This window comes from Vollenhovia emeryi, unplaced genomic scaffold, assembly GCF_000949405.1.
Source record: "Vollenhovia emeryi isolate VEMERY1.0 unplaced genomic scaffold, V.emery_V1.0 DF939168.1, whole genome shotgun sequence".
Lineage (NCBI taxonomy): Eukaryota > Metazoa > Arthropoda > Insecta > Hymenoptera > Formicidae > Vollenhovia > Vollenhovia emeryi.
The window spans coordinates 11,648-32,461 of NW_011967198.1; the positions used below are offsets into that span (position 1 = coordinate 11,648).

A 20,814-nucleotide genomic window follows, 5' to 3' on the forward strand; every position below is an offset into this window, starting at 1 on the left:
GATGGCATTTTGATTCACCGAGAGTAAGCCTAAGAGCTGAAGTAGGAGTAAGAAATAAAATGGATTTATTTCCTTACTCCTACTCCTTACTCCAGCTTACTCCATGTATTGTAGACCAGCCTTCATGCATCGTCTACAATGCGCGGAGTAAGCCTGGGGTAGGGAGTTAGGCGTAGGAGTAAGGAAATAAATCAATTTTATGTCTTACGCTTACTCGCGCGAATCAGAATGCCGTTGGCCAGTGTTAAAGTATTTTACAAATTATGCCTGTATTTTCGCTTCCTTGCACCAAAAGCTAAAGGCATACTCTTCTTCTTCTTCCTGTTGTTATTGGCACCTGGATCCTAGTCGGCTCCAACACGGCCACAAGGCATACTCGACACATCAGGTTCTTTATGCATTGGTTCAGAGTCTATCTTTTTCCTTCTAATGCGGAGGAAAAGAGATGGACTCTGAACTGGTGCAGCAGCTGTAAGGAACAGACCTATTGTAGACGACGCATAAACTGCTGCAATTTTTCCGTTTGATCTGAAATCTGGACTCAAACAATGCAAATTCAACTGCGTAAAAGTAACACTACATTAATACTGCACAAAACGACAATTTTCTGATAAATTACACACACACACACACACACACACACACACACACACACACACGTACACACATATGTATATATGCAAGAATAAAATACACATGGAAGAGTAAAGTAAAAATTGAAAAGCACTCGTTTCTTTTTCAGATGCAGCACAATACTGAGTCCACGCACGATGTTGTTTGTGTCTTACAACTGGCGCTACGGGATATTCAATAAGCAAACGATGTTGACGCAGAGAGCGAAGCTGATACCGTGGCTGAAAATGACGAACGACATGCTCTGGTGGAGCGGTAATAAAGGACTTCTTGGCTTCGGTCGCGGTAAAGAGGCGACGATAGATGAGACGCATGGCAACTGCTATCGCACAGAACCCTACATAGGAGGTGACATCTGCAAATTCGTTCTTTGGAAAAACTTCATCATATGTGGCTATATGTATATACGATATTTGGCTGATCATATTTCTATCTTGGTTACTTTTCACCTCTACTGTGTGATCCTCCACGAAAACCCTCCACAGGGATGGCTCTGTCAATTACTTTCTGAAGAGGTTCGACACGAGAGAATGTTGCATCGCAAAGATACTTCCGAAAAACAATTGCTCCGTCAACGCTATAGACGCCACGTCGACAAATCTTGTTGCAGGTTTAGAGAATGGTACAGTAAAGGTAAAGCCTGAAGAATCCTAACATACGCACGCACAATGGCAATGTGCAGTCGTGGTCAGGAAGGTTGTCAGACGTTTTATAATAACTTTCAGAGATACAGTTTATCATGTGAGAGATTATAGCTTTTGGTCTCACGGATCTGTGCAGTGACGTATTATTAGAGCAAAGGAATGATGAAGTATGAATATCGATACTTATGAATATTCCGAAAACTTATTGTAACATTGGACAACCTTTTTGCCGGCGACCTTGCGTATGCACGTAAGATTCATTTCCGTTTAGATACTAAGACATCCAGACATGGACACGCCTGAAAAAACCATTTATAGAGATAGCCAGGTCCGCTACATATGTCTGCAGGACAAAGTGCGATCACTCTCGGTAGATCCTACGGAAGCAAAATGTGCCGTTGGCTCATCCGGAATTAACAGCATTCCACCGCTACACGTAATTGACATGGAGCGGTACGCCTAATATTGCAATTGATTAATCGATCGCTGCGAGATCGGGCGCGGTTTCAACGTATCGAATAATTTGCAAAATGAGCTAATGGAGAGATTTTCAGTTACACAATGGTAGACACAATACGGCACACGTGGAGACACGGTGCCGGGATACTGGACATGGTGTGGGACGATCCCAACACTTTACTCACATGCGGCTACGACACATGCATCCGAAAATGGGACTTAAGGTAACTTGTCTCGACTCTTCGGTCGCTGTTCTCCCAGCTTTATGTAACGTTAACGCATTCGTGACTTCAGATCTGGCAGATGCGTCTGTTCATGGGCGGACCCATTCGATGCAACGCCGTATTGTATTTCATCCGATTATCGGTATTCCATGGTGACAGGGACGCAGTATAACTGTATGGCTGTTCTGTGGGATCAGAGGAAGAGTGATTTCGTTCAGGTTCTTATCGACTTTAAACCGCGCTTTGTCGATTTTACAGTGTCCATGACGAGCTTCTTTTCATTTTCAGCTGTATTACGTCAATACGCGAACATCGACTCGACACAGCCCGATCTATTCTATACAATTTGATAGCTCACACCTGTACTGCGCTACGGATAGACTCGTCATCGAATTAAGCTTCTCGGCCCATTCGTGTCAGAAGTACGATTACAAGTCGCTGTTGAGTAGCTACGTTGAGCAGCTACGTTGAGCAGCTATGTAAAATCGTTTCATGCTGCAAGTTTAATTGTGACGAGAGGGACAAGTTCCAACTTTGGGAATCAAATGGTGTACCTCATTTTGTAAAAACAGCAACGTGTATTATAAATTGTAATGATACGAATTGCAATAATTGTGCCGTATGTAATTATATGCCAATACATCATACCTGTGTGTACGTGAACAGCTCGTGTTCGCACGACTTTTTTCTAGATTCACACCTCGAAGTATTGGCTTGTAATATAATTAAGAATGATATATTCCTGTGGAATAAAGAAAGTCAACTGTATTGCAACAATTTATTATCATTGCGATGCATACACAAAAGCGAAGATATAGTTTTCCCCATACATATATAAGATATATAACGATTATAAAATATAAAAAAAACAATGTTTTCGAATAACGGCGGCAAAGGGTTCAATCGATTAATAAACTTTGCGCCCCGTTTAACTTTGAACTACTTCCTCTAAAATTATAATGGAAAAACTTAGAGGAATTTTGAAATATGAAAAATAAATATGTTAATGGCGTGCTGTATACAAATATTGCAAATGCCATGTTAAATATTTTAGATGAAACAAATAATAAGCATTTATTACAATAGCGCCTGCAAAGTGTCCTACTCTTCCTCGCATTTTCTTCGTACTTAAAACTCAACTCTTGTTTAGAAGAGATACACCTTACATCCCAAAACCAATATTAAGTATCTCATTAAGTAATCTCCTAAAAGGATCACTTATATTCTCTTTTCTTATATCACTCATCAGAGCATCGTGCGAATCATGTAGTTGAGAATACCGCCGTGTTTGAAGTAAGTCAAGTCAACTTCCGTATCGAATCGCGCAATTACTTCGAATTTCTTGCCGTTATCCGTCTTCACGGTGATCTTTTCTCCGGGTTGGCAATTCGCGGGGATCGCGATGTCGTACTGTTCGTAACCCGTTAATCCCAGGGTCTCTGCGTTTTCTCCAGGAAGATATTGCAGTGGAACAATACCCATACCCACAAGATTGGATCTGCGAAGAAATAAACGAGTTTGAATATAGGTGCGTTAATGGATTAAATGAGAATGCATTAAATGAGAGCAGAGGTAAACTTGATTTTGTATAAAAAAATATATATATACTCTGAATTATAATACCTTTTATTTAAAGTTATATACTTTAAACAAGCCAACTTTTAGCTGAATCTTTTTTTACAAACAAGTTATAATTCAACGAAAACATTGTACTCCAATTCGATCGAAAATAAATAATAATTTCAAGACTTGCCTGTGTATTCTTTCATACGACTCTGCTATGACCGCCCGAATACCGAGTAGATACGGTCCTTTGGCGGCCCAATCTCTGGAAGATCCGGATCCGTATTCCTTGCCAACCAGGGCGATCAGAGGCGTCCCGTCTTTCGAGTATTTCTCGGCCGCGTCGAATACGTCCATCTAAATAACACAACCACAATTGTTATCAAGACAATGGCCGCGTTCAGCGGAAACAAGTTGCCTTTCAACTGTTGTAAAAATCTTGAATCCGATTGCTTTTAATTATGACAGAATCTAGGAGCATACTCCAATCAAATTTACGAATTTTACAACTGTTGTAATGTAGCTTTTTCCGCTGAACGCAGCCATTCATTGCCAATGTAATTTCAAAAACCGTCTGCTACAGATGTCATTTTTTAAAGCATTTTTATTCGATATATTTAAATTATATGCAAAAGAAAATGCAAAACGTATGTATATAATTGATTCGTGCTTAGGCTCGAAGTGAATTAATATTAAATGAATATTAATAGTTGAATCTTTGAAGCTATATACGGCGAAAAATAAATGCGCAGAAAGCAAAAATATACCTCTTCGTTAGTTGGAATGTAGATCGTTCGTGGTCCCGCTTTACCAATGAATTTATTCACGAGACGAATGTTAGCGAATGTGCCCCGCGCCATCACGGCGTCATTTCCTCTGCGCGAGCCGTAAGAATTGAAATCTTTCGGCGTTAAGCTGAAAATGAAGATCGTCACAGTGAAGAATTCGGAACCAGTTCGCGTGCGTTGTCCCTACAATCTCCATTCTTGCCAAACTCACCCTCGATTAGCTAGATATCTCGCCGCTGGCGAATTACGCGCGATACTGCCCGCTGGGCTAATATGATCAGTTGTAACGGAATCACCAAGATATACGAGCACTCGCCCCTTCGTGATTGATTTTATTGGAGGCAACTCCTGCAAAAATTTTTACTTTCGACAAATAAAGAGATGAATAATGACTATGCGATAACTTTCACGAAGCAAAAGCTAACGTTAAGATTGAAAATTGTTTTCGTATTCTAAAGAAAATTTTGAAAGATCAAATATTTGAAGTATTTAGTACAGTAGTAGATTATACATCACTGTAATGACCTTCTGCAAGTCATCGAAATAGGGTGGGTTTTTGATGTACGTAGAATTAAGATCCCACGGATACAGTTTGCCATCAGGTGCTACCAAACTTGCCCAATTGCTGCTGCCATGCTCGATTTTACCGTAGACTTCTTTGAACATTGCTGGAATGACGTACTTCTGCTCGACGGCTTGAATCTCCGCTCTAGTCGGCCAGATATCTTGCAAAAGTATTGGAGTCCCATCGGCTTTGTGACCTTGAAGATAACAGATACATCGTATAAGCTATGCTTTAATGCTTCATGTATCTCTATAAATTCAACGAAACGATCGAAGGGAATTCTACGTCTTACCTAGTGGCTGCTTCTCAAAGTCAAAGTCCACAGTGCCGGCAATGGCATATGCTATTACCAGCAGCGGAGACGCTAAGTAATTCGCCCGGGTGTTTGGATGAACTCTGCCTTCAAAGTTTCTATTGCCTGATAGAACTCCACAGCAAACGAGCTCATTCTACAAGCAAAACACAAGGTACGTAATAGTAAGCGTTGCTTTATATGCAAAGATATTATAAGGGAAAAGAGAAATCGTTTAATTCCATTTAATTAATCGAAAAGCTTTGAAGTCGATGAGGAATTTAAGATTTAGTGATTTTTAAACGGAATTTTATTCATTTTACAATCGTCAATAATTTACCCAAGTATTTCTATCTTTTGATGAAGGAAAATTACGGGAATGACAAGTAGAATTGAAATGCAAGATCAATTCCTTTACCTTTTCAATAGCATCGACTATAGCGTCAGGAAGCGGACCGCTGTTTCCAATACAGGTCATACATCCGTAACCCACGATGTCGAATCCTAACTTCGTCAGATACGGAATTACACCGCTTTCCTGGAGATAATAAGTAACGACTCCAGAGCCCGGTGACAATGACGTTTTTACAAATGGCTCAACGCTCAAGCCAGCTTCCACTGCGTTTTTAGCAAGGAGGCCTGTATCAAAGTATCAAAGTAGCGTATCTTACATTTAGAGCACTCGATTTTTATAGAACACACTGTGCTTTATTTATATGCTTCATTCTTTCACGATTAAATAATAATGCTGCTAATGAGATTTCGTACTAACGATAAAATAGAAACTAAATGTTATTCTACTTTCTATTCACATATGTAACAATGTTTCATTTCTTATCACCCTAATTTAAATTTCAAAGTATGAAGTAAGTTTGTTTTAGACAGATAAAATGTTCAAGTCGCTAATGACTATCTTAATAATGATTACTGATTATTAATAATAACGAACTTATTAAAGATTGATGATTATTAGAGCATCGAATAAATTAGTTTTGTTTGCATTTCTATTTGAGATTTTAACTGCGCTTCCAAAAACGTGTGGTAATACATTAACAAAGATTGCTTTTAGGTCTTCAAAGTAGCGCAAGCAGAGCAATTCTATTTCGCGTCCTCCGGCAAATCCTTTGCATCTAATAAGGTAAGATTGAAGCTTACGCTAGAGTATTTGTCCTTTGAAATGGCGCGCAGTTCAAATCTATATCCCGTTTTCACACCTTATTTTTTTTTAAACAAAAGTGGCAGGTGTCTAGCACTGGTACAACTATTCTAAATTATAAAATGTTAAACGTTGTGTAACAATCAGACTTTTCTGACAAAAATTTATAACACACCTGCTCCTAGCATAACGCTAGGGTTGCTGGTATTCGTGCAGCTGGTAATAGCCGCGATGACTACCGAGCCATGTTTCAATTCGTATTCTTTTCCCTCGTATTTAAATTTCCCTACGGCGTCCACCTTCGCCGGGGTTAAACCGTAGCCTTTGAAGCCTACCTGTAACGAAAACCACCATTTCGTTAGGCATTTTCGATAGCAACAGGAATTTTCTTACACATACTTAAGTGCGCGGTCTTTTCGTGACATCTACTTTATCATTCCTAATGAGATTCCTTATAAGAATTTCACGCTTCTTTTTACGTGATTTCAAGTGTTTCAAGCTGTTCGCATTTATTTATTGTTACACAAATTTGGCAGGTTTAATACGTCGAATGGTATGACGGAATTCATTGCCCGATACACGATTTGCTGAAGAAGCAGCACGAACTGGCAACATCTTTAAGCAATCGCGAGGTCTACGACCTCGTATTCACCTCACGCGTGCACAATTCAACAATGACGATATAGCAATGACAAGTATTTTTATATGAAAAAAAAATTATAAACAAGTTACACTTTATTAGATATTAAAAAAAGAATTAATGCAGGTTAAAGATTATATATTTAAATAAGAAGTTTAATAAAGATGCAAAATTGAGAAACATGACGTCATATTTACTTTAATTTTTTTATAGATGTCTAATTATTTAATATTATTTCTATTTTGTAGAAGTAGTTTGAAAGTACTTGACGTTAATCGTGACTGAAATATGCTAAACAGAAGATACAGCAAATACTGCTTTTAACATATCGGTGATTAATATAATGACACTTGCATAATCGACCATTTGCTACGTTGCAAATTAAATCGAAGATTCTCTTTTAAAACACAATTTTCCGTTCCATCGTTTCCCGTAACCATGTCCCTTTCCAGACCCTAGACACCGTTTCTTGATGGGAAATCCGAGCTCTTTCTATATACCAGTATGCACGACAAACGATGGCTCATTTGCAATGAAATGTGTGAGCTTTGCAAAACGAATGTAGTAGGATGTTGTATCAGCAATTTCAGCGCGAGCTCTGAATACGTCTTCCAGAACTTATGCGAAGTGTGACCAAAGACTCCTGTCTTCTCCGACGAGGCGGACGGATCGATCGATCAGCGGGTACGTGCGTACGAATTATTTCTTTCTTCATAAATTGTTAAGCGGCACACTCGCATTCTCCTACATTCTGAAGAATAAGAGAGTGAGTAACGCGTTCAACAGCCCACCGATTTTTATCGGTTGTTGAACGTCAAATAAATATACCGATAAATGTCATAAATATCGAAAATCTCAAGATAAGATAACGATCTAATACACGCGATTATTCTTATGCGGAGAGACTATACGAAGATTCGTAGGAGGATGATGCATAGTAATCGTAAATTTTTTAATAAAACACGGCATACATTTATTAATTTTGTCTGAGACAAAGCTTTTTCTCTTTGCTATCTTGTATTGTACAAAACAACAATGAGATGCAGCGACGATAACGATTAAATGGTAAATCCGAATCTTTGTGTAGATATTAAAAATATATTATTTATGAACATATATCATGAGAGTTTATAATGATATATGCGTAAGCTGCTAATAGTATTTCAAAGCATCATCTTAAAGTTGTACGAAATAAAGATTAATCTCTTTGAAATAATGAAAACGCTAATACAAGCACTGAATAATAATCAATCTTTGTTCATTTGATAATAATCAAATATTACTAAAATATTAGACTGTTATTAGGCCATTTTTCAATGTTGTAATAAATACCAAACTGTTGAAAAATATCAAAACTGTCACTTTGTAAATTTCTTAATTTAAACGAAGTTTCTCAATTTCTAAATTTAATATAATTTGAAATTTTCGTTGTAGAAAAATCGATTCCAAGTTGATAAAAAAATTGCCATTATTTCACATGTGTTTAACACATCTTGGTATATTTAATTAATAGGAGTAGCGTATCTTATCGATTTTCAATATCAATCTCAACCGAAGAGGAATTAAATTTCACGCGGAAGAAGCGTTAGCTTTATGATTCACATGGATGAGTTTCTTCGGCAAATGTCCTTGTGCCTGTCATAGGCCAGGTAACGCGACACCAGTGTTGAACATTTCGAATAGAAATCGATCGGCATGTTCTTAAACACGTATTGTTTCCGTCCGTCGAGCGATCATTCGCCGAGTTTCGCCTGTCGGATTAAGACCGCGGCTCTCTCGACGTGACCGCGAGTTAAATATAATATTCGCGTGATAAACATTTTTTTTGCGTTCCGTATGCTTTTCGTATGTTTACTGAAATTCTTTTTTGCTGCAATCTCGCTACTTGCACCGAAAGCATACTCAATAACAATCTGGTATGCAGTGTTGTGAAAGTCATGAAATGTTCTAGATCATAAGTTTTAGTTTCCTGGGATTCACTTGAAGATTTAAAAATGAATTATACATAACAGACTCAGTAAGAAAACAGTAGATCAGAAATAGGGATAAAAGAACCGATAAAAGGGCTCGACGAGACCCTAAGAATTAGACCGTTCCCGTGTATACAATGAGCAACGGCTAACTCAGACATCGAATTCTTTGTCAATGCGGTTCCCTTCGTCTGACTTGCTGATGAAGCTATGTTGTAAAAATGTTATAGTGTCGACATTGTGTGCTCTGATTCCAAAGGTAAAAAGATTTCGACGATTATTGGGAACATTAACCAACGAATGTTGTAAGTATCCATTTGTGTATGTACAACGTTTAAACTCTGCCTGAAGCTTCGTCGCGTGTGAAACAACAGCTTCGGATATTTGAAAAAATATTCAATAGGTAAAGTCGTTCTCAATTTTCCTGAAATAATCTGAATAGCTGAAACAGTTCTGAAGTGGCTGAATTGTACCAAAACTTTTTCCAACATTTGAAATAAAGACATTTTTTAAATATTCAGGGAAAAAATTGAAGAGGATGTATGGTGTCGACACTGCATAGAGGATTATATTGTTGGATGCAATCGTATCCGGTAAAGTTGATAATGAAGACTTCACCGGGTGATGATTGCATCCAATATTAAATCCGAGTACTCCTGGCGTTCAGAGCCACGTGAACATCGCCCTCCTAAGTATTGCTGTTAGGGTCGAGTATGTGACTGGTGCCACAAGTGAGAATTTGTGACTAGATCATATACTCGTCTTTAGTGGCAAGATATATCGTCTGAAGAATATAGAGTGATTCCACTCTACATCTCGCTCATTTATCTTTGGTGATCTAACTATATGTCGAATCGAAATATCATAAAGCTAGATCAGCAAAGGAAAGATGTTCGAGACATAGCAACACGGAACATCGTCGGCGATCACATATCAACGGTAACAAACATGCTTTTCGCAGCAATTTAATGCTAGTGTCACTAATGCATGCGAAACTGTACATATCTTTATCAAGCTTATTTTACTGCAGAGTTAACGAATCAGAGTACCTTTACTACAAATCCATGTACAAAAATCGTTGGTGTCGTCTAAAAAAAAACGTGCTTTTGGTTATATTAAATTACATAATGCTGCAGGTTGTTGTAAAAGTTAATAATTTTTAATCGCAGAGTCCAAAGGGACTTTTATTGTGATATGTTAATGCAACATAATCATATCACAGTAATAAGTTACCTAGTTCTCTGTCGATCATTCTCATTTTTGCTCACGTGTATTTTTTTCTAGCGAGAGTGCCATGCATTCAAGAGGAAATAGGATCGACTTCAGCTCCAGCTGGCAGAATAGAGGTACAGCATGAGATGAATATAATCCAGTTTGACTTGTACTTTATAGTCACTGGGTAATATTCGTCCCTTGTATGTACTAAATAATCATCTTTCCTAGAGCGCTCGTATTAACATCATTTATGAATGTATAGATTATTATTATTATTTTTATAAGTGTTTTATCTATAACGCATCCTCGATGATTGGCGTTATCATGCATCTTATCAACAAAGCACGGAATGTATCAGGAAATGAAATGGATTTGCTCGTAAGTGCAAACTGTTTTATATAGAAATGACTAAAAGCCACCAACCTTGTTCACAAGGCAATTCCTGAAATCTATTTGCATGTCGGACACCGAAACTCTGTCATGGGGTCTCTTGGGTCCGCTGACACTCGAAACCACGGTGTTCAAATCCAAAGTGACCACCTCGGAGAAGACTGGATCTTGACTCGGGTCATCATAATTCCTCAGCATGCGTACGTTTTTAAGATACTTCTCAATCTTATCAATGTGTTCCTCGGACCGGCCTAGAGTGTAGAAGAAAAATATATTGTATAAAGTATTTTAGAAGTAACCATATTGTAAGATACTTGTAAAAATACACAGTCAACGGTAAAAAGTTTTACCCGTTTGCTTGAGATATGCTAAGCTTTGTTGATCCACTGCGAAGAAGCCCACGGTTGCGCCATATTCTGGACACATGTTGGAAATAGTAGCACGGTCCGCGATACTCAGCTGCGCTACGCCTGGCCCGAAGAACTCGACGAATTTCCCAACCACTCCGATTTGTCGAAGATTCTACAAATGTGTAAAATGTTTCTTTTTAATATTAATATATTTAAATATGTGTTCCGTATTGTGTAAATTTTATCCATTAAAGTAAAAGTAAGTAAAATTATATTCATAAAAATGTGTGAAATATCTAATTATAACAAAAGTTCTATTTTTTCCGAGTACTTGGCTAAAAAATTATTCACCTTTGTAATAGTCAGGACAAGATCAGTGGACGTGGCATATTGATTTAATGCACCGTCCAATTTGTATCCCACGACTTTTGGTATTAACATGGAGATCGCTTGACCAAGCATAACAGCCTCCGCCTCGATACCACCAACCCCCCATCCGAGTACACCCAGACCGTTGACCATGGTAGTGTGAGAATCAGTGCCGACCACGCTGTCGGGATACAGAAGGTTGTCGGAGTCGAATACCACTCTCGCCAGGTACTCCAGATTCACCTGATGCACGATGCCGCTTCCGGGAGGTACGATCAACATATTCTTAAACGCCTTTGCGCCCCACTTGAGAAACATGAAGCGCTCCTTGTTTCTCTCAAATTCAAGTTCCTCATTCTTTTTTATCGCATCATTGCTGAAACACGCACGATGACAGTCAGATTTATATAAATCAAATTATCCGGCAACGTACAATATATGTATAAAACGACTTTTGTGTAACAAGTAAAATTTGTATCTTCAAGTTCCTCATTCTTTTTTTATCGCATCATTGCTGAAACACGCACGATGACAGTCAGATTTATATAAATTAAATTCTCTGGCAACGTATAATATAATTCAATGTATAAAACAACTTTTCTATAATAAGTAAAATTTGCATCTTATTCTTCTTTTTAAAATACTATCGAGCGTGTTACGTAAAATTTTTTCCCCCTTGCGCATGTAACATTACGGCAACGTCCAGCGGTCCAGCTTGTGTGATAACCTTTGACTCCTCATTATCAAAGAATCGAAACACGATTGCTAAAGCAACGAATCGTACCTCCTCGTAAAATCGGCCTGTATCGAATGATCGATTACGAGGTCCGATGGGCAGACTGGATTAATCTTATCAGGATCACCGCTCAGTCTCTTCACGGCGTCTCTCATCGCAGCAAAATCCACGACTGCCGGTACCCCAGTAAAGTCCTGCGTTTGCGGTTTAATAAGTAAAAAAAACATTTTCTTTCCGCGCAAGATGAAAACCGATGACATACAGAAATTTCGGAGGGACTCGTTTACCTGCAATATGACCCTCGCCGGCTTAAAGGCCACTTCGACTCCATCCTGAACGGCTTGGTTATTTTCCCAGTCCAGAATTTTCTCAACATCGGCCTTTGTCACTTGGAAATTGTCACAGTTGCGCACGGCGCTCTCCAAAAGAACTCGGATGGAAAATGGTAATGCGTCTGCAAGATGGAAATCAAACGTGCACATAAATATTTATATATCTACAGGGCGTCAGATAAACGACGTGCATAAAAACGTACCATATTTTGTGCCAAAACTGCCAATGTCGTAGTACTGGCAGTCCTTTAATCCGATTTTGATGGATTTTAGTAGACCCTTATAAGGATTTATTCCTAAAATAACATAAACGATTATACAACTGCACAATTATATGAATATCGTTATACGGCTTATTTTTATTGTAAATTGAAGAAACACAGGAAATACAAGAGAGCGAGGTACGCGATCTCTGTTTTCATTAGAAACAAGAAAATTATGAAATTTGACCAGGTAGAACAAAACGAATATTTTCAATTTTCTTTGAAATTTAATTTATCGCATTTCGAATCGCGGAACGTACGAAAGTGTCGAATGATTTGAATTTCGCAGGAGACCGCAACGTTCCGCGAAACGAACGCTTTGAATTTCGAAATCTGTCCCCTTTCGCACGTTGCAACTCTTGCCATCAATCGAAACGTCCGCGTCGCGAGGAACATTTGGGAAACCGCGACACTTTCTCGCTCTTCGCGTTCACGTCGACACGGGAGATTAAAGTCTTTTCAAACTTGGAGCGGTTTTTATACGTCGCAACTTTTACTGTTCCCTCACTTATGACACCCATGTGTTCTAAATTCCGCCGAATTCGTATACTAAAGTCGGGACGCGCGAGTTACTGTCCCTCGCTGGGAAGATGCCGATCCGCCGCAACGACACCGCGACGCCGAAATCGCTGTCTTCAATTGTTTACGCATCTCTTTCGCCGCGAAGCAACGGCAACAACCGAGAACAGACCTCTCTACTTACCAGCCATGATTGTCACTGAACAAGTCACGTCGGCCCCGGCCGCGCGATGCGTATATAGCGACGTATACCGTGTGTCCCCGAAACACCGGGCGGGCGATGATTCGACGTGCGCGCGCGGCGCGCGCGGTTGAACCTGGGTTGAACGCAGCGTTGCGCAAACGCGGGGCGCTTCGTCCGTCGCGGTCGCGACTGTTCGAGACTCGTGCCAGCGCGCGCGACGTGGGAAAGACGGGGAAAAAGCAGGGAAGAGGAGCGTCGGGCGAGGCGCGACCCGTCGCGTTGCGTAACGCGGCACCTCCCGCGGGTTAATTCGCCGCATAATCCGCTCGCGCGATACAATTACGGCGGGGAGGAAGGACAAAGTTCAATTACCGCGTAATGAGATTCGTCGGGCGACGCTCGGTACACGGGGCGCGCGTCACGTGGCTCTGCGCGTGGAAACGTGCGCGGCGCGATGACACTCGTCGCGAGCGAGAACGCGGGGAGCTTCGAGTGGCGTGCGCGCGATAAGTTTGATAACAGTCGATTCCTCCTCGGTCCTTCGAAAAGCGTGAATTGCGCGGGTCTCCCGGTGTCGATCGATCTCGGTTCCGCGCGAGACTCGAGGATGGAACGGAATTTGGTGAAGACGTTGGACGACACGTAAGTGTCCCCCCGGCAGGCGTAGGTTAGGGGGTCAATTCTGTGCCTGCGTTCGTTCTCTCCCACTGGGAGCACAAACTACACCGAAAGTCTAGAATTTACGTAACGTAAACTGTAGAGTTTCAGTATAGTTTGTGCTCGCAGTGGGAGAGAACGAACGCGAGCTGTAAGTCACAATACTGCCGTCCTAACCTCAAAAGCAGCATCTCCATTTCTTGGCCATTGCCTCACTTTCTATGTTTCTTAGAGAGATATTTGTCCTACAAGGCTAGAAAGCACTAGATTAACGTAAAATAACTTATGAACGTTGCAGTGTGTCCACATTTTTCCGTGGTGGCCTAGCTATGAGAACTTGAATGTGCGTTTCCTCGAAACTAACAATTTGGGAGAGAAAACATTGTTGCAATGTTTCTGAAAGCTTCGATCGGTGTTGTATGGGACCGGCCGTAGTAAAAATGCTAAAAGTGAGCGGCTTTGTTATTTTCTAAGGAGACTGCTAGAAAAGACAAAGCTATTCACTTTCAGCGTTTTCACTATGGTGCAAGTTACACAATTGACACCTAGGAGACGATTTTTCCAACGTCGCGAGCGGTTTCGGTGTTTTCTCCACCTTTTGCCGCGTGATAAACGTCATGTCACTTGATATTATTTGATACAGTTGCGTGCCGCCGTCTTCCGTGCACATCACTCTCTTATTTGCTAATCTTGTATGTACACAACAAAGTTATTGTATTCTGTAGGTACGATCAGGAAGGTATCGTCGGATGCATCCTGGCCGATCACGCTGGTCTCTGTCTAGGAGGTGATAAGTCATCAAAGATGGAAACGAGAAAACTGCACGAGTCATGTGCAACAAAGCCATTGTAGAGTCTGTTTTACAAACGTCGGTTAACTGTTAACCGGAGATTAATCGATTCTCTGTCTTCTTAGGCCTGGTTTCACCAACATTGTTTAACTTTAAGCTTAGCTTAATTCGTTCTTTGTCTCCTTCTGTTACTTTAGAAAGAGACAAACGTGAATTAAACTAACAATAAGATTAAAGTTGAGCGACGTTCGGTGAAACTGAGCCTTAGATAATATACAGAAAGGTAGAAAGAGGCTCAATCATGAATCTTTTTCTCTAGGGTGAGCTCGTGAAGAGTCAACAATTTTATTAGCAAATTCAATATTTGTCAATGAAAATTTTAACTTTTACGTTTGAGGAAAAGATTTGTGATTGAGTCTCTGGTTAACAGTTAACCGACGTTTGTGAAACTGACCCATAGATCCACTTCTGTAAATGTTGCCTAACTTTGATCCTAGCTCGATTCAGTCTTTGTCTCTTTTTGAGAAGACAGAGACAAAGGATGAAGTAAGCCAGGTTTGAAGCTAAGCGACGTTAGTGAAACCGAGCCGAATATCCATTTCTATCAATGCAGATTAAATCTCGGCTTAACTCACTTTTTTTTCTTATCCTTAGAACTAGAAGAAGATGAAAAGTAAGTTAAGCCGAGATTAAACTTATCTACATTGATAGAAATGGACAATATAGTTATAAATAAACCTTTGCAGTTAAGGGTGACGCGTCGAGCGACAGTGCCGGGCTGATAGCGGCCATAGCGGATCTGGTCGCGAAGCTCGAGCCGAAATCCGCGTCGCCGATTATATCGCTTCAAAATGACGACAGGTGAGCGGAATATCGAGCAGCTCTGTGACATTTCTCAGTCCTGGGTAAAAACTCGCTTCATTGAATTTCAGGCAGTGCATTATACTTCGCAAGGAATCCGTAGTCGGTGCCATATATAAAGATATATCGACCTGAAATGATGTTGTATACACGGCTTATTTATATGCGAAAGTCATTTTTTTACAAAAATATTTTAATTACTAAACATAAGTGTAAGCGCAAGTTGTTAATAAAACAAGAAATGTAAAACCAGTTTTCGTCGCAGGAACTTGTGAGCAACATTATCTAGTTGTAAAAAAAAAATAACCATTTATATATGACCTTTTCACATTTTACAAGATCTCGCGATGAATCTGTAGTTGATTTGTACACATCATAAATAAAGTAATTTACAGTACACGAGGCTTCGGGGATCAGTCGCTCTTTCTTTGTTTGCTTCTTCTCTCGTACCACTTGCTCGTGGCGAGCTTGATTAACTCGGCATTCTCATATACCCAGGACGCAAGTACGATCGTGAACATCGCTACGCCGATCAGTAGGTGCAACGCTTTTTCAGCCGGGAAGAAGTAGGTCTGAAATAACGAGATTGTCTTAACGCGCTGTACGACCTTGGCGCGCGCGCGCACACACGCGTGTAAAATCGCATCGGGATACTTTACGTGTGACAAATTGGTGACGAACGCCGCGACGAGTAGACACGCGGAGAACATGGGCTTCGGTACCAGTCCGCGTAGCGGACGATAGACCGTGTCCCGGTGCCTGCTGTGGATGAATATCGCCGAGTGTATGATTCTCAGGCTCATGTTGACGCAGTTGCCGAGGATGAAGCCGACCGAGCCGAACCAGGTGGCGAACAGGTACGACGCGCCCAGAAACGCGACCGACTGATAGACCATGATCACGTTGCTCTTGTTTATCGTCGCGCTGTCGGCTGTCGCGTTGGTGTAGCACTCGGTCACGCCGTTGATGCCCAGCAGCAACACGGCGAGGCAGTGGGTCCTCAGCAGGAGTACGGGCAGGGGTAGCGTCAGCTTCGAGCCACCGTACAGCCAGAGCAACGTGCTCGAGTAGGACTGACCAAATACCAGGACGACCAGGCCGATGCACGTGACGATGGAGCACAAGTGTGTCAGCACGTTCACGCTCTCCTGCACCATCGCCTGAAAATCTCACGGTTCATAAATGTGCACGTAAAATTCTTAAGACTGTATGGAGGCTGCGACGGACGCTCACTGGATTCTGATCGGATATCGTTTTGTCCCTCTTCACTATCTGCGTGAAGTAAAAGTATCCACTGTCCTCGATTGGACGGAAAATAAATCTAGCAGCTAGCGAGCCCATGTTGTTCACGATCTCATAGATACCCTTAAAGAGAAAGAAAGAAAGAGCGTTAGCACGATGACGATGTTGCGGTATTTACGTTCAAACACAAACCTGTTCTGTGAACGTCAATACTGGCATTATAGTCATGATCAGTCTTTCGCCCTCCGTCAAGATCTGCTTCAGTATTCCTTGCCTAAAGAAGCTCCACGTGAGAACACTTAACTTCCTATCAAGATACGAATCCTACGGAGTAACTGTTGTACTGTTCTTGCAGGACGATAACGTAGCCACGCGATCGCGCCGATACATACGTTGTTTTCCAGCCGGCCGGGTAGAAAGTCCGTTATCGCGCGGAAGGGAAACTCCCTTATCACGTACTCGTCGCTGCCGTCTCTCAGGGACATCCTCCGCTTCTGCGAGCACTTGTTCAGCTTCTCGATGTGACGGTGAAAGTACGCGTAGTGGCTCGTCGTGTAGAACACTGCCGCGACAAGCTGAGCGATGCCGAATGCGAGCAACGCGTTCTCCGGGTGGTACAGTATCAGCGGGACAAACGTCATCGTGCGAATGACGATCATGATCGTGTCCAGGACTATCTGGAAGGGCAAAGGTGGCGGTGAGACACCCGGTTCCTCGAGGACGCCGCATACCTACCGTCCGCGCCGTCTTACTTTAAGCCTAACGAAAAGGAACGCGCTCGAGACTAACTGAACGACCAGGGAAGACAGTTCTATGACGCACGACAGTCCGACCGACCAGACTGCGAACGTGTAGTACGGCGGCAACGCCTCCGCGGTGGACAGCAAGAACAACCAAATGTATCCAAACAGGAGGGACATCACAACGCATATGGGCACTCTGCAACGCGTTGATTAATTCATACAACTTTTGTTAAAGTGGAACGTCCAAGTCTCTCGGAAGCGAAACCGATCAGCGCCGCTTTTACTTGCGTATTTCTTGGTTTCGACAGTGCACCATTAATTTTACAAATTCATCAACTTTCTCTAGTCTTCACTTAGACTCGGTTTCACCAGCGTCACTTAACTTTGACCTTACGCAATTAGTTCAATTCATTGCTTTCCCTCTTTCTGAGGGAACAAGCTGGGAAGAGACAAAGGGCGAACTAAGTCGAGCTTAGAGCTTAAGTGACGTTGGGGAAACTTAACGATCGGTTTAGCTTCCAACAGGCTGGAATCGTCGTGTACATGGTGAACCGACGTTAGCCAAAGTAGATTCACAACTTGGGCCCAGTTGTGCTCCGCCGTGTTAGTCAGGCATGCTTTCACGAATGGCTCGCGCGACAAGAACAGTATCATAGATTCCAGCAAGAGCAGCCTCACATTAATGACGCCCAGGACCGCCTGGCCCACATGACGGACGACGAATGCGTTCAGGACAAACGTGACGCACCGGCAGAATATCTGTGGAGCAAGAGTCTCATTGAAATTTCTGACATTTTCACGCGTGCCGTTTGTCGGTGCGCGCAGAAGCGGATCTGCCACCGGATCACGGCGGATTCTCAGATTAAAACGAGCAACGTGGAGGGGTAACTCGGTGCAAGGACAGCGAGCCACCTCGGGGAAGCTCCGACGGTCGGCACTCCTGGTTTTACCGGCGTACCTGAAACACGATGCTGAACGAGGCATTCTCCACGCTGCTCTTCAGGATACTCGGCATTTTCGGGCCGATCCGACGGGGATCCGCGCGAGTATCTCGGGACTCCCGCCGGGAGACGTGGAGACCACGTCAACGCGCAGCGCAGCCCCTGCGCGAGGTTAGGTTAGGTTAGGTTAGGCGAGGCGATTGCGCCGCGGGGACAACCGGGGCGACGTTCGTCGACCATCTCCCCCCTCGGTTTCGCGCGTGTCGCCGGTCTCTTCGCTCGCGTGAGATCCGGTTTTCGTCACCGCGGTGGAGAAGAGGGACGACGCTTCGGCGATCAGCGCGATAACATATCCCGTGACGCAACTCACGTCGTGACGCGCGTCCACACGACACGATGCTATTTTTCGCCGCGCGCGCGCGCGCGGCGGCGGTGAGGAGCGTGTAAACCGACCTCTTCGTCGTCGGTTGAGGGTGACGATTTAACTTGGGACCAAAGTTCGGTTAATTTATAGAGGAAAGTCCCCTATTATGCGACAGGATTCTAATATGGGACAGCGGGGTTTCTGTTTAGCGAAGAATTCATTGCGAGATCGGGTAATGGCTGCGAGAAGAGATCTGTGATTGAATTTGGGCGTTGAAAACCTGCTATCTTATATTAGGAGCCTATCTCATAACAGAGGACTTTGCTATTTAGGCCTGATTGACAATGTGCTTAAATCAAAACGCTTGAAAAATTTATCGACGGTATATAATGAACAATTTGTCAACTTGCAAATTTTTTAAACGTATTTATTGACTGTAAAATTCTAGACGCAAAGAGCACATTGTACATCAGATTTCAACGAGGACGGATCTACTAATTTTTTGGTCGTCTAAAGCCTTGTTTCCACGATCCAAGAACTGTGTCAAAGTTCTAGTTTTGAAAAATGTGTAGCCAATCAACTTGCATCTCTTATGGAATAGCTGCAAGTTGATTGACTACACATTTGTCGAAACTAGAACTTGGACCAAGTCCTAGCATCGTGGACACAGGCCTTAATGGAAAGAAAGATTAGAGACGAGACGAAAAAATACAGTTGGAAGTGTTGTTACAAGCAATTTTGTCGCGTAGCTTAAAGCCAACGGCACACGATACTATTTTTCCCACTGGATTACGTGCGAGAGCCAATCAGGATACAGCTTTGAGTCACCTGATCGAGAACTCTGCATCCTGATTGGCTCTCGTAAGCAGTCCAGTAGGAAAAATAGTATCGTGTGCCGTTGGCTTTAATCAGTAATTAACTGGAGTAAAGGCCTGCGGGCGTTTTCCAGCAAGGACACAATGTGACACAGTGTAACACTGTAAATCATTACATCCTTGTTGTTTGCCAATGTTAAACAAGGATGAAACGATTCGCTGTGTTACACTGTGTCCTTGCTGGAAAACGTCCTGTGTCCACGATGCTAGGACTTGGTCCAAGTTCTAGTTTTGAGAAATGTGTAGCCAATCAACTTGCAGCTCTTCCGTAAGAGATACAAGTTGATGGGCTACACATTTAATTCAAAACTAGAACTTTGACACAGTTCTTGGATCGTGGACACAAGGCTTAATAGCTGTACTGGTCCAATGAAACATGAACGATTTGTTAAGCCAACGGCAGACGATGCTATTTTTCCTACTGAATTGCTTACGAGAGCCTATCAGGATTTAGGTCTTAGTCACCTGATCTAAAACTCTGTATCCTAAGTCCCAGTCTACAATAGAGATTTAAGCCCTAAGCCTTAGTCCCAGTCTACAATAGATGATTTAAGCCCTAAGCTTTAAGAAATTGGCCAATCACGGTCAAGTACGAGTAGAATACGCGACTGTGATTAGTCAATTTCTTAAGGCTTAGGGCTTAAATCTCTATTGTAGACTGGGACTTAAGAAATTGACTAATCACAGTCGCGCATTCTTCTCATACTTGACCGTGATTGGCCAATTTCTTAAAGTTTAGGGCTTAAATCATCTATTGTAGACTGGGACTTATTGGTTCTCGTAAAGCCCGTATCAGACTACGGATTGAGATTGGGATTAGATTGAAATTTGACCAGTTAGAGTAAAAGTTACTAAACTTGAGATCAGTAAACTTTACTGTGATTGGTCAAATTTCAATCTAATCCCAATCTCAATCCGTAGTCTGATATGGGCTTAAGTGATCCAGCAGGAAAAATCGTATGAAAAGGAAGATTAAGCCCGCTGCAGACGATGCTACTTTTCTGAGTTTTCCCGCTGGGTTGCTTGCGGTTTAGTAAATTACTAGAAAT

At 41.9% G+C, this 20,814-nt stretch overlaps 4 protein-coding genes across 6 annotated transcripts in view; 2 read left to right on the plus strand and 2 right to left on the minus strand.

Moving 5' to 3' along the window:
* The window catches only part of LOC105564086 (F-box/WD repeat-containing protein 4-like), a 4,414-nt gene extending 1,686 nt beyond the window's left edge, over nucleotides 1–2,728 (plus strand). Inside the window, exons 2-7 of the mRNA XM_012016193.1 lie at nucleotides 743–1,033; nucleotides 1,119–1,266; nucleotides 1,549–1,730; nucleotides 1,832–1,960; nucleotides 2,031–2,178; nucleotides 2,249–2,728. Coding sequence (XP_011871583.1) covers nucleotides 743–1,033; nucleotides 1,119–1,266; nucleotides 1,549–1,730; nucleotides 1,832–1,960; nucleotides 2,031–2,178; nucleotides 2,249–2,431 — 1,081 coding nt within the window. The 3' untranslated portion in view covers nucleotides 2,432–2,728. The remainder of the gene's footprint in view (nucleotides 1–742; nucleotides 1,034–1,118; nucleotides 1,267–1,548; nucleotides 1,731–1,831; nucleotides 1,961–2,030; nucleotides 2,179–2,248) is intronic.
* LOC105564085 (cytoplasmic aconitate hydratase-like) lies at nucleotides 2,725–13,431 on the minus strand. 3 transcript variants are annotated; one of them, XM_012016189.1, is made up of 15 exons: nucleotides 13,293–13,431; nucleotides 12,530–12,622; nucleotides 12,282–12,448; nucleotides 12,043–12,188; nucleotides 11,241–11,634; nucleotides 10,890–11,061; nucleotides 10,573–10,790; nucleotides 6,500–6,659; nucleotides 5,587–5,807; nucleotides 5,169–5,325; nucleotides 4,837–5,072; nucleotides 4,523–4,659; nucleotides 4,291–4,438; nucleotides 3,714–3,880; nucleotides 2,725–3,458 (listed from the first exon to the last, which is right to left on the minus strand). In XM_012016189.1, exons 1-15 carry the CDS (start codon nucleotides 13,297–13,299, stop codon nucleotides 3,206–3,208), a joined length of 2,676 nt encoding a protein of 891 aa, XP_011871579.1. In that variant the 5' UTR covers nucleotides 13,300–13,431; the 3' UTR covers nucleotides 2,725–3,205. The 3 variants fall into 3 exon arrangements, with proteins under 3 accessions (XP_011871579.1, XP_011871581.1, XP_011871580.1); XM_012016191.1 differs by lacking the exon at nucleotides 13,293–13,431 and adding an exon at nucleotides 13,098–13,229; XM_012016190.1 differs by lacking the exon at nucleotides 13,293–13,431 and adding an exon at nucleotides 12,850–12,970.
* A 95-nt stretch (nucleotides 13,432–13,526) lies between these two features.
* LOC105564084 (ragulator complex protein LAMTOR5 homolog) lies at nucleotides 13,527–15,997 on the plus strand. Its single transcript, XM_012016188.1, has 4 exons — nucleotides 13,527–13,934; nucleotides 14,675–14,736; nucleotides 15,486–15,600; nucleotides 15,672–15,997. Exons 1-4 carry the CDS (start codon nucleotides 13,747–13,749, stop codon nucleotides 15,733–15,735), a joined length of 429 nt encoding a protein of 142 aa, XP_011871578.1. The 5' UTR covers nucleotides 13,527–13,746; the 3' UTR covers nucleotides 15,736–15,997.
* Nucleotides 15,888–18,975, minus strand: LOC105564083 (protein RFT1 homolog). The gene is made up of 8 exons (XM_012016187.1): nucleotides 18,544–18,975; nucleotides 18,142–18,344; nucleotides 17,595–17,781; nucleotides 17,235–17,519; nucleotides 17,035–17,166; nucleotides 16,834–16,965; nucleotides 16,260–16,760; nucleotides 15,888–16,172 (listed from the first exon to the last, which is right to left on the minus strand). Exons 1-8 carry the CDS (start codon nucleotides 18,598–18,600, stop codon nucleotides 16,014–16,016), a joined length of 1,656 nt encoding a protein of 551 aa, XP_011871577.1. The 5' UTR covers nucleotides 18,601–18,975; the 3' UTR covers nucleotides 15,888–16,013.
* Between the last annotated feature and the right edge of the window lie 1,839 nt (nucleotides 18,976–20,814).